The sequence below is a fragment of the Otolemur garnettii genome, unplaced genomic scaffold (genome assembly GCF_000181295.1).
Source record: "Otolemur garnettii isolate 467f Iridium unplaced genomic scaffold, OtoGar3 scaffold00057, whole genome shotgun sequence".
Lineage (NCBI taxonomy): Eukaryota > Metazoa > Chordata > Mammalia > Primates > Galagidae > Otolemur > Otolemur garnettii.
Window position 1 is genome coordinate 118,170 of NW_003852452.1, and position 13,129 is coordinate 131,298.

The 13,129-nt window shown below is 39.2% G+C and overlaps 1 protein-coding gene across 2 annotated transcripts in view; it reads left to right on the forward strand.

Annotated features, from left to right (window-relative positions):
* AEBP2 (AE binding protein 2) overlaps positions 1-13,129 on the forward strand; it is an 84,677-nt gene that overhangs the window by 52,162 nt on the left and 19,386 nt on the right. For both annotated transcript variants that reach the window (XM_023514721.1, XM_023514720.1), the window contains exons 4-5: positions 6,897-7,083; positions 10,616-10,740. In XM_023514721.1, the coding sequence (XP_023370489.1) occupies positions 6,897-7,083; positions 10,616-10,740 (312 nt within the window). The remainder of the gene's footprint in view (positions 1-6,896; positions 7,084-10,615; positions 10,741-13,129) is intronic.

The window sequence follows — 13,129 nt, forward strand, 5'->3', positions numbered from 1 at the left end:
GTATTTGTTTCTGTCTCATCACCTGTTAATCTGCTGTGAAACTTACACTTTCTACCCTATATTCTAGTGGCCCCTTGTAGATCTTTGTTGCACTTCTGGAAATATGAGTGAAATAGTTTTAGTACTGGCAGAGATAGTAAATCTTTTTGGAAAAAGAAAAAAATGGTAATCTTTTTGGAAAAAGAAAAAAAATGGTAATTCATCCTAGTAAATCTTTTTGGAAAAAGAAAAATGGTAATTAATCCAAATAAATCTTTTTGGAAGAAGAAAAAAAATGGTAATTCCATGTTTCAAATTTTAGAACAGCTACTCAACCACAAGGGCAGCCAACATGTTAGCTTTCAGTTTGGAAGATAGAATATCTAAAACGGCCAATGTCCAGCAGCCAATTTTCTCCTAATAGTTGAAATAGGTTCCTTTTTCAGAACACCACGTGTAGTGGTTTGAGTTCAGTCATCATTGATATGTGGGTCACTATGAAAGTTTTGAGATACGCAAAAATTAGGGAATGTCAAGTCCACATGGATGAAAACAAATGAAGCCCTCCCAGCCAAACTAATAGGCCAGACAACTTGAAACTTGCATGGGTGGAACAGAAAGGACATTGTTGACTATGTTTCTTGGAAGTGAAATAATGAGCCATAATAGAGGCTGTTTCAAAACTTTTTTTTTTTTGGCTGGGGATGGGTTTGAACCCGCCACCTCTGGTGTATGGGACTGGCGCCCTATTCCTTTGAGCCACAGGCGTTGCCCCTATTTCCAAACTTTTGTAGTGACCTCCATGTATTTAGGAGTGGAAATATAAAATATTTGAACTAAAACCGTACTCAGCACCGTGGAATGCTCATGATAAGAGTAATAAAGGTACTGAGGCTACTTGTAGCAACAGCACATGTCTCTGCCTCTCTTTCTTCAGGATACGTACTTAATGAGTGGAATGTGGATTAGATGATACCTAAATTTATTTTCTCTTTTGGGGAGAAGAGTTTGCATGTGGATGAAATATGTATGATCTACTTTTAGCATAAGGACTCTTTCTCTCATTCTAAATTGTACATTGGGTTTTTTTTTTTCCCCCCTAAGATTTATTTACAATTTTTGATGAATGACCACAAGGAAAATTAAAATAATTCTCTGTTAGAATTTGCATTACTGGTCGGGTGTGGTGACTCACGCCTGTAATCATAGCACTGTAGAAGTCCGAGGCAGGTGGGTTGTTTGAGCTCAGGAGTTCCAGACCAGTCTGAGTAATAGCAAGACCCCCATCTCTACTAAAAATAGAAAAACTACCTTGGTGTAGTGGCACACACCTGTACTCCTAACTACACGGGTGATTGAGGCAAGAGGATTGCTCAAGTCTGAGTTTGAGGCAACTGTTAGCTACGATAACATGGTGCTCTACTCACTGTGACAGAGTGAGACTCTGTCTCAAAAAGAATGTGCATTACTGATAACATTTCCAGAATCAAATCACAGCTGTTTAAATTAAGCTGTTAATGTTAACTCTCCAAGTTCTTGACAGTGCTAAGGCCTATTCTTTGTTGTCTAGAAGTAGCCTGGGACAAAAGAATCTACTGGGATTCTATACAGATAATCTTGGGTGGAATCATCACAAAATCCCACTGAATTTAAGCCAGAAGGTTTGCACCTTAACTGTTACTGTCATCTCTGCCTTAATTATATTTGAGTAGCTGTTCTATTCTATGAAATACGGAGTTTCTCAATAAATGTGTTGAATAAACCAGTATTAAACTAGGTACCTTGTGGCGAAGACTTTACTTGTATGTGGTCTCAGAAGTATTTGACACATTGGCCACAAATAGATTTCTTTTTAATGTGTTTTTAGAGTAGATGTTAGGAAACACAGAGTTGATAACTTCTAAAATAATAAAGTAAGGAAAATTAGTATTGTATGGCTTATTCTAAGATAGCACTAGTAGAAATATATATGAATGATGCATGTTATTTAAAATTCTTAGTGACACATTAATGTGTAAGAAACAGGTGAAAATAAATATCTTTGATTTAACCCGATACATTGTTATTTCAACTTGTTATCAATATGTAAAATCAATGAAATGTTCTTTTTTGATAGTAAATCTTCCAAATGATGGTTTGTATTTTACACTTACAGCATTTCTCAATTTACACTAGCCACATTTCAAGTACTTAGAAGCTGTATGTGTCTAATGGGTAAATAAATTGGATAGTGCAAAAGTAACATTAATTATGCTTAAAACTCAGTTCAGATATTGAGCAGTTTATGTTTTGATTTCACAAAATTTGAAATTAAAAAAGTAGATTTATACAACAAGTTGTTCGAAATACAATTAAAAGTCTTTTATTTATTTTTTATTGAGACAGAGTCTCAGTTTGTCACTCTTGGTAGAGTGCTATGGTATCATAGCTCATGGCAAACTCTTGGGCTCAAGCAGTTCTCTTGCATCAGCCTCCCTAGTAGCTGGGTCTACAGGTGCCCACCACAACGCCTGGCTATATTTTTTTCAGTTAGCAAGCCCAGGCCGGGATTGAACCCACTGGCCCTGGAGCATGGAGCCAGCGCCCTAACCACTGAATCTTAAAAGTCTTTTAGTAGCTAAATTGAATTATCAGGCTTTAAATTAAAAGTTCACTAGGTTATTGGAAAATGCAGTTTAAAACCACAAGATAATGGCTTGGCACGTGTTGCTCAAGTGGCTAAGGTGCCAGCCATGTACACCCAAGGTGGTGGGTTCGAATCCAGCCTGGGCCCGCCAAACAACAATGACAGCTGCAACCAAAAAATAGCCAGGCGTTGTGGCGAGCACCTGTGGTTGTGGTCCCAGCTACTCGGGAGGCTGAGGCAGGAGACTCGCTTGAGCCCAGGAGTTGGAGGTTGCTGTGAGCTGTGATGCCACCGCTCTCTACCCAGGGGAACAGTTTGAGGCTCCTGTCTCAAAAAAAAAAAAACACGAAACCCATAAGATTCTACTTTGCACTCCCTAGGATATATATTTTTTTAACTTTATTCAAATTAATAATGAGGGTACAACATTTAGGTTACATTGATTCTCACTTCCAGGGTAAAGTTTCATTTGTAGAAGAGCCCCTCACCCAGGGGTATGTTATACACCCTCAACAGTGTGCACATTAGGTGAGATTCCCGCCTCAAGACCTCCCTCTTCCTACCCCCTAGGATGGTTTTAATCAAAAAATGGAAATAGGGCAGCCGGCACCTGTGGCTCAAAGGAGTAGGGCACCGGCCCCATATGCCAGAGGTGGTGGGTTCAAACCTGGCCTTGGTCAAAAAAACTGCAAAAAAAAAAAAAGGAAGTGTTGGTGAGGATGTGATTATACAACATTATTAATATGCTAAATTGCACTGAATTGCACACTTTCTAATGCTTGATATGTGGATTTCACTTTAATAAAAATTATTTAAATGAGGTTGTGCTTGTAGCTTAGTGGGTAGGGGCACTGGCTACATATACCGAGGCTGGCTGGTTTGAATCCGGCCCGGGTTTGTTAAAACAACAGTGGCCACTGAAACAACAACAAAAGTATCCTGGTGTTAGTCCCAGCTACTTGGGAGACTGAGGCAGGAAAATTGCTTAAGTCCAAGAGTTGGAGGTTGCTGTGAGCTGTGATGCTAGGGCACTCTGCTGAGGGAAACATAGTGACACTCCGTCTTAAAAAAAAAACAAAAACAAAAAAAGTGTTGGTTTTTTGGTGAAGATTATATAAAAATAAGAAAAAGAACAGGAATACAGTATTTAGATCTTGCTAACTTATTCCTCCAATAAAATTCTTCTTCTTTTTTTTTGGCCGGGGTCGGGTTTGAACCCCCCCACCTCTGGTATATGGGGCCAGCCCAGTGCCCTACTCCTTTAAGCCACAGGCGCCACCCTCCAATAAATTTTTTTTTTTGTTTTTGAGACAGGATCTTACTTTGTTGCCCTTGGTACAGTGCAGGGAGTCACAGTTCACAGCAACCTAATCTCTTGGGCTCAAATGATTTTCTTGCCTCTGCCTCCTGAGTAGCTGGGACTATGGGCGTCCACAACACCTGGCTATTTTAAGAGGCAGGGTCTTGCTCTGGCTCAGGCTGGTCTGGAACCTGTGAGCTCGGGCAGTTCACCCACCTCAGCCTCCCAGAATACTGGGATTATACACATGAGGTACTACGACCAGCTTTTGGGTACAGATTTTTTTTTTTTTTTTTTTTTTTTGAGACAGAGCCTCAAGCTATCCCCCTGGGTCGAGTGGTCGAGTGCCATGGCATCACGCTCGCAGCATCCTCCAACTCCTGGGCTCAAGCGAGTCTCCTACCTCAGCCTCCCAAGCAGCTGGGACCACAGGCGCCCGCCACAATGCCCGACCATTTTTTGGTTGCAGCCATCATTGTTGTTTGGCAGGCCCAGGCTGGGGATTCGAACCTGCCACCTTAGGTGTACGTGGCTGGCGCCTTAGCCGCTTGAGCCACAGGAGCTGAGCCTGGGTACAGATTTTTAATGGAAATGCTAAGCGCCATTAGAAGTCCCCCATATGTCTCTTGTATATCAAAACAAAGAGAATTATTAAACCTATGTGATTATCAGAATGTATAAGTACATAGCTGTTTAATTCTGTTAATGTATTTAGACATACTTGTGGTTTGCAAGATGTTTCTGGGTGTGTAAATATTCCTAACTAGTAAAAATGTGAGGACAGCCTCAAAGTATGATTAGCTCTTGTCTACTTGGGGACAGATTGAGAAAGACTTTGTGAAGAAAATTATGATTTCTACTACTAAGAGAATTGTGTTTGGGGAAGTTTTTAATGGTAAAGCTACTTGGATTGAAAGAAAAAGCCTGAAGGCATGGAGATTGTTTTGTGGTATTATCTAGATAAATTTTAATATAAGATGGACTACCTGGGAATCATTTGATAGATGCATTTGATTATTTTTCTTTCGTTTTTTGAGATAGTCTTACTTTGTCACCCTCCATAGAGTGCATGGCGTCATAGCTCGCAGCAACCTCAAACTCTTGGGCTCAAGTGATTCTCTTGCCTCAGCTTTCTGAGTACCTGGGACTACAGGCACCCAGCACAAGGCCTGGCTATTTATAGAGATGAGTCTTGCTCTTGCTCAGGCTGGTCTTGAACGTGTGAGCTCAGGGCAGTCCACCTGCCTTGGCACTCCCAGAGTGCTTCAGAGTACAGGCGTGAGCCACCGTGTCCAGCCTGTATTTGATTTTCTTTTTAACATGACAGAATTACATGCTAGGAGTTTGGTTGTTGAGTCAGAACCTAAGTAAATTGGATAATAAATTACTAGTAGAAAGTCATTAGCAATCTGGCTATGGAGTTTGCTCTTTGGGGGATTATTTTAGAAAACAGTTTATTTTAATTACTAATATTCTTTTGTTAGAAGACCTGTGAAAATTATTCCCTTAAGTTCTAACTAGAAACAATGTACTTATATGTGATATCTGAATGTTCTGCATCTGCCAGGTGACTTTGGTAGTTAACCTTTCTGATTTCTTAGTCTTTTTGTTTTGAGACAGAGTCCCACCCTATGCCCTGAGCAGAAGGCAGCGGCTTCATAGCTCATTGCAACCTCAGACTCAGCTGTGAGCATCCTGCTGCCTCAATCTCTTAAAGCTGCAGGGATTACAGGTGTCACTGCTGCGCCCACTTGGGTTTTTCAAATTTTTCCATGATTCAGGGTCTCTCTCTTGCTGAGGCTGGTCTTGAACTCCTGAGCTCAAGCAGTCCACCCGCCTCAGCCTCCCACAATGCTGGGATTACAGGTGTGAGCCACTAGGCCTGGCTAATTTCTTAGTCTTTTAAGTACAGAAGGCTGAAATGGAATTTAGGGCTGCATGAGATTAAAACTCTGCATGACTTTTCTAAAAGAAATCTAATAGCTTAACAATTTTTTTTTTTTTTGAGACACAGCCTTGAGCTATTTCCCTGGGTAGAGTGCTGTAGCATCACAGCTCACAGCAACCTCCAACTCCTGGGCTCAAGCGAGTCTCCTGCCTCAGCCTCCCAAGTAGCCGGGATCACAGGTGCCCGCCACAATGCCTGGCTATTTTTTTGGTTGCAGCTATCGTTGTTTGGCGGCCCGGGCTGTATTTGAACCCACCACCTTGGGTGTACGTGGCTGGCGCCTTAGCCACTTGAGCCACAGTCACCGAGCCAACAATTTTTTTTTTTTTTGAGACAGAGTCTCACTATGTCACCCTCAGTAGAATGCTGTGGCATCACAGCTCACAGCAACCTCTGTGACTATAGGTGCCTGCCACAATGCCCAGCTATTTTTTTTGTCATAGTTGTCTAGCTGGCTTGGGCCAGATTAGAACCCACCAGCCTGGATCTATGTGAGTGGTGTTGTAACCACTGTACTATAGGCACTTAGCTGCTTAACAAATTTTTAAGACAATTCTTTTGAAAGTCCGTTATGGAACTTCTTTCCTACCTGTTATGACAGTTAGAACAGCAAGGAGGCTGCTGAAGGTTTTGAAGTAGTATGTATTTAAGATAAAAATATTTTAAAAATCCAGCAATCTGTGTAATCATCAGGATATCAAATTCTTTGTTGCAAAAACAACTTAATTGCACCTGTTATGGAAATGATGAATTCAAAAGCAGATTTTTTTTTTATGAGAAGATGATCCTATTATTTTTGTCTTGCATATAATGGAAAGAGCAGTCAACTGGAGAGTTATGAAACTTGAATTTTATTTTCTAGCTTTACTACTGCCTAACATGTTAGCTTGGGTAACTTAGGTTATTTATAAAGTGAAAAGGGTATTCTAGTCCCTCGTGTTTCCTTTCTGGAATTCGTTCTGTGGCACTACTTCTGAAAATACCATTCATTCTCGTTCCTTATGTAGCATCCCTGACGTTCCTTTTCTCTTACTTTCATTTAGTGTGTTGTTGGTGGCTGCAATGCCAGCTTTGCTTCTCAGGGAGGGCTAGCTCGCCATGTACCCACACACTTCAGCCAGCAGAACTCCTCAAAAGTTTCTAGCCAGCCAAAGGCCAAAGAAGAATCTCCTTCGAAAGCTGGAATGAACAAAAGGAGGAAGTTAAAGAACAAGAGACGGCGCTCATTACGTAAGTGTTTGACTTGGGAAACTCCATATGTATTAGATGTTTCTTGTTGATATCTTGGGTAGGTTTTTATGGAAATGAACTTAATGAACTTTGGACTACAGCTCTGCTCATGTATTTCTGTAACAGTCACAAATAGGTAGTGTCAGTATTAGAATCCTCTGGCGTATGTTGGTAGTAGCTAAGGGAGTATATGTTTTCTTCAGGTACAAACTGTATAGAATTAGATTTGGAGGGCTACTTTAATTCTGTTCTAAATTAAGAAAATTAAAGTATGACAATGTTGGTGTTTCTAGAAATATTTTTGAAATTTTGGACATGTTAAAAATAAATAATAAGTAATAGTTAAGTAATTTATATACTCCAAAATGGTGTGTGTGGATAGCAAAAAAGTTTGAATGAAATGTGTATCTCGGCTCGGCGCCTATAGCTCAACCGGCTAAGGCGCCAGCCATGTACACCTAAGGTGGCAGGTTCGAATCCCCAGCCCGGACCCGCCAAACAACAATGATGGCTGCAACCAAAAAATAGCCGGACGTTGTGGCGGGCACCTGTGGTCCCAGCTACTTGGGAGGCGGAGGCAGGAGACTCGCTTGAGCCCAGGAGTTGGAGGTTGCTGTGAGCTGTAATGCCACAGCACTCTACCCAGGGGGACAGCTTGAGGCTCTGTCTCAAAAAAAAAAAAAGAAAAAGAAATGTGTATCTCAGTACTTAGAGTCTGTTGTAACATATATGTACAGCAGTTATGTGCTTCATTACTAGATTATAGGGTATATTCTTGATATTTAGATTAGAAAATGGTTAGATGAAAAGATTTGTATGTTGGAGTCAGGAATCAACTTTGAAACCCTGGGCAGCAGTTCTCAACCTGTGGGTTGTGACCCCTTTTTAACAATGAAAGTACTTGTGGCCTTAGAAAGGTTGAGAATCGCTGCCCTAGAGCCTAGTTTTGTACCTTGTTCTTCATTTCAGCTGGTTAATTAAATGTATTGCAAGTGAAGAAAAATGAATGAGTGTGTAGATGAATGAAACTGCTATTGAATGGGAGTCTGCTGTAAGGGTGAACTAGAAAGAAAGAAAAGGTTTGCCTCTTACCCTTTCTCTTGGGATTTGATTAATTAAAGTGTAGAATAGACTTCAGACTATAGTCTCTAAAACAGTGAAATCATTTTGTTACTTCAGAGGTATAGTGGACAAATGAACAAATAACACATGAAGAATGAATTTCTTAAGTTCTTTTTGTTGAAATAAACATGTTCATTTTTTTGTCCAAGTTAGTTATAGAATTTAGGTTATGGATCCATTTTCCTTTTAGCTTCCCTTTATAAAAACAAATAAAATTCTAGTCTTGACTGTTAATTTGAGTAGCTTGTAGTTGTGCACACAGAAAATTGCTAAATATGTATTCTGGTACTCAAAACCAAAAATAACTTTTCTGTATAACCTGATCTTATTTCTATGTTGGTCTCAGCATGTAACCCATAATCTTTTAAAATTTTCTAACTTTTCACATCATAGACTTGGCAACAGTTACACAATTTGCTGCTCTGTTGTAAAGAGAAGACAGATTCAGTTATGTACTTAGTTCTTGCTTACAAAGAGGACGAGTGCCCGCTTTTAAGTATATGTTGCTTTCAATAGTGATTTTTTCCTGATAGTAGCTTTGTAGGGAGAGTGAGGGAAGAAAAGTGGTCGGTGTAAAAACCTTTCTGTTACCTGTTATGTTGAGGAGAATGGGGATAACCCTGAATATATTACTTGATGAACTTTAAAAGATCCCAAACTTTTCGCTGTGGGGAGCCCCTGTTGAGAGGGCTTCCGTTTGAATGGGCATGGCTGCAGCTGTTGCACTTTGTTCTTCCTTTCAGAGTGCACACGCCTATAAGCAGTGTGCTAACACAGTTAACTTTGCCACGACTTGGCTCATACAATTCAAGATCATTTTTATAAGGTAAAGATAGCATACCAAAAAAAAGATACCTTACAAATGCTAGGACTGCAGCATAAGTAATTTTCTGTTTGATAACATTAAAACAAATTTTAAGTGTTTAAATTTGAATGAGGAGTAAATTGAATTAGAGGGTAAGTTATTATTTTAAGTTTTTATTCTTCTTAGGAAAGAGCATGAGTTTAGAGACCATGGAAAAAGTACATATTTTTTTCTAGTAGCACGGATCCTATAGCAAGAGGATTTGGAAACGTTAGGGATTAGGTAAACATTTCCCTCCCAAAATGTCAAATACGTTTTTCTTTCTGATTTCTCATTGTCACGAAGTTTTTAGTTTTGTAAGTTCTGTTAGTTTTTTATTAGATGGTGTTTTGTGTATTTCCTCTTGTGGAAAAATACAGAGAAAAGAGCTAAATAAAGAGCTATGTAGATGTAATACTACCGAATATGCCAACTGGTAAATTCACACAAGACCTATGTTGAATTTGTGTATATATGTTCTGAAAACTCTATAAATAGTTACAGTGTGGTAAATCAGCATATATGTAATTCAGAATATGCTGAAGTGAAGCCATTTCTTTTTTTTCTTAGTAAAATTGACTTAATTACAGACTGAAAAATAAGGTGTGTTGGTAAAAACAACAAATGTAGAACAATCAACTTAATTTCTTTACTTTGAGCAACTTTCTCATTAGGGTTAAAAACTGCACAATTTATAATGCTTAATGGGGTGAAAATTGAAATTTGAAAAATGGTTGTATCTTCAATATGTGGCTTTATTGTGATCATTAAGAGATTGTCTACCCTGTGAAGCAGTTTACTGTTTAAAAAAGTTACATAAATTCATTAATATAAACTACTTTATGATTTATAAAGCATTTTTCATATGCATTTGTTTTCTTTAATCACAGTCTATAGCTATCATTGTAGCTCCATTTTACAAATAAGGAAACAGTGTATTATAGATGAAGCAGTTCACCCACAGTAAAAGAGCTGATAACTGGTAGAGTTGGGAGGTAGAATTTTGTTTGATTGGAATTTCCTTAGGTCATTGTTAGAACAGTTATTTATTCAAAATCAAGAAAATACTTGTCCGAAACCTGAAAATAATATGATTCCTTTGTCAAATATTAATGTAGAATGCTTATGAAACTTATTTCATATGTTTGGCCATGGTGACGTTGAGATTCCAGTGTAGTGCACAGATGAAGCTCATTAGATTGTTGAAAATGCAGACACTGTGCTGAGGGAGAGATGCTACAGTAAAAGATTAAATTTAATGCAACATGAAGCAGCTGAAATGTGGAATCATGAGGTCTGAGGTTAGAACCTCACATACCCAGGGGCAGAATTAACCCACTTTCACTCATTTGTTGGAATTCTGCTTTTGTACATCTTATCTTCCCAGCTGGAGTCCGTGTTTTGAAAGCAAAGAATATCTTGCATTTAAACACTAGATAAGTACTTATTAATTACTTGTTTCAGTCTTTCTTACTACTTATTTTTGTGGAAAACGGACTATTTGGCTGTTTAGCAGACTGTTACATTTTTCTAAATATTCTTTACCTTTTTTGTGTTGACTTTTAGCACGACCACATGATTTCTTCGATGCACAAACACTGGATGCGATAAGACATCGAGCCATATGCTTTAACCTCTCAGCTCATATAGAAAGTTTAGGGAAGGGACACAGTGTTGTTTTTCATAGTACTGTAAGTATTCTTTGTTTTTTAATTATATATATAGATTTGCAAAAAAGTGTATTTTGACGTTCACAATCATTTCTAAATTGATCAAAATTTAAGAAAATAAATTTTAACAAAAATCTCAAAATCCTTTGCTTTATTAATACTTATTAAATACTACTATTTTAAAAATTATTTGTATTATTGGTTATAAAGCAAATATTTTCCCTAATCTTACATATTGATGATTAAGCTGAATATTTTAGCCAATAGTTTGAGTATTTAGGAAGATTGGGTGTCAACATTATATAGTGCTACTAGACATTACTCGGCTCTGAGCTTAAGTAAAGTAGGTATCTTTTCTGACCTCTGGTTTCCTCATTTGTAAAATTAAAACATTAGACTGCTTTTAGCTGTAAAAGTTTCATTCACATCCCTGTGTATTACATGTACCTCTCCCCCCAACCCCAGTGCACACATCCAGTTTTATGTTGAACAGAAAACAAGTAACATTTTATTGGAGAGTTTTTATTTCTTCTGTGCCCCTTGCCATTTTATCCAGTCATTTTTAAATTGGTCTAGTTTGGAATAGGTAAGTTAATAAAGGGTAAATAGTAGACTATACTCTTGATAAATTGAGTGGAAATCCCTGGAAAAGTGAATGCTTTAATTTCAGATGTTGAAATATAAAATATAGCTGGGCATTTGACTAGAACCTATAATCCCAGCTAGTTGGGAGGCTGAGGGCAAGGGCAAGAGCCTGGGAGTTTGAGATCAGCCTGGGCAAAATAGTGAGATCCTCATCTTTTAAAATAAAATCTGCTAAATTTGGGTACCCTTTTTTTTGTTTGTTTGTTTGAGACAGAGTCTCACTATGTCGCCCGCAGTAGGGTGCTGTGGCATCACAGCTCACAGCAACCTCAAACTCTTGAGCTTAAGCCTCAAACTCCCTTGCCTCAGCCTCCTAAGTAGCTGGGACTACATGCACCCACCACAACGCCTGGTTATTCTTTTGTTGCAGTTGTCATTGTTTAGCTGGTCTGGGCTAGGTTTGAACCCAACCAGCCTGGGTGTATGTGGCCGGCGCCATAACCACTGTCCAAGCCTTTTTTTTTTTTGAAGACAGAGCCTCACTCTGTTGCCCCAGACTAGAGTGCAGTAGTATCACAGCTCACAGCAACCGCTAACTCCTGGGCTCAAGGGGTCCTTGTGCCTTAGCCTCCTGAGTTGTGGGGCTACAGGCACTCATCATGGTGCCCGGCTACTGTTTTGTTTTGTTTTGTTTTGTTTTTTTTCTTTCTATTTTTGGTAGAAATAGGGTCTTGCTGTTGCTCAGGCTTTTCTTGAACTCCTGAGCTCCAAAAGTCCACCTGCCTCCTCCTCCCAGAGTGCTGGGATTACAGGCAGGAGCTACGGCGCCTGGCCTACTTTAATGTTTTATATGACAAGTAAAATATATGACAATTTAAATGTAAAAGTTCATTGTTAATGTCTTTTGGGTTGAATCTATTTTTTTCCATCTCCTATAATAATGAGATTTTTTTGCATTTTCATTTTTTATATAGTCATCCCTCTGTATCTGCAGATTCTGCATTCATGGATTCTTCCTGCCCAAACTAGAGAGCAGTGGTATGATCATAGCTCACTGCAGCTTCAAACTCTGGGGCTCAGGGGATCCTCCTGCCTTAGCCTCCTGGGTAGCCAGGACTACAGGCCCTGTCACAACACCTGGCTAATTTTTTCTATTTGTAGTAGAGACAAGTCTCCCTCTTGCTCAGGCTGATCTCGAACTCCTAAGCTCAAGGTATTCACCTGTCTTGGCTTCTCAGACTGCTGGGATGAAGGCATGAGCCACTGGGCCCTGCCAGCATGGTTAATCTTGTAATTGAGGGATTTGGCAGGGAGATCTCATTGTGTTGCCCAGGCTGGTCTCACACTCCTGGCCCCAAGTGATTCTCCTGCCTTGGCCTCTCAAAGTGCTAGGATTACAGACATGAGCTACTGCTCTGAGTCTGTATTAGGTCTTCTAAGTAATCTAGAGATGATTGAAAGTATATGAGAAGATGAGCATAAGTTATATGCAGATAACTGGGTCATTTTATATAGGAGACTTGAGCATCCTTGGATTTGGTATCCATGGGTTGCGGAGGGTAAGGAAGTTTCCTTTCACCAACCCTCCATAAATAGCAAGGGATGACTATATAATATGTATTTGTCCACTATGCTATGAGGCTAGCTGGTGAACCGAGACTGCCTAGATCCCAGCACACCACCTTACCACACTGCTGTTTTAACAGTCTGTTGTGCAAGGTCTCCCCAATATGTTTTAATTTTAAAGATAAGGAAATGTTATGTTAGTATGGAGTTGGAATTTTAAAGTATTACTGCTGTTTACTAAAGAATGTTGAAAAACAGT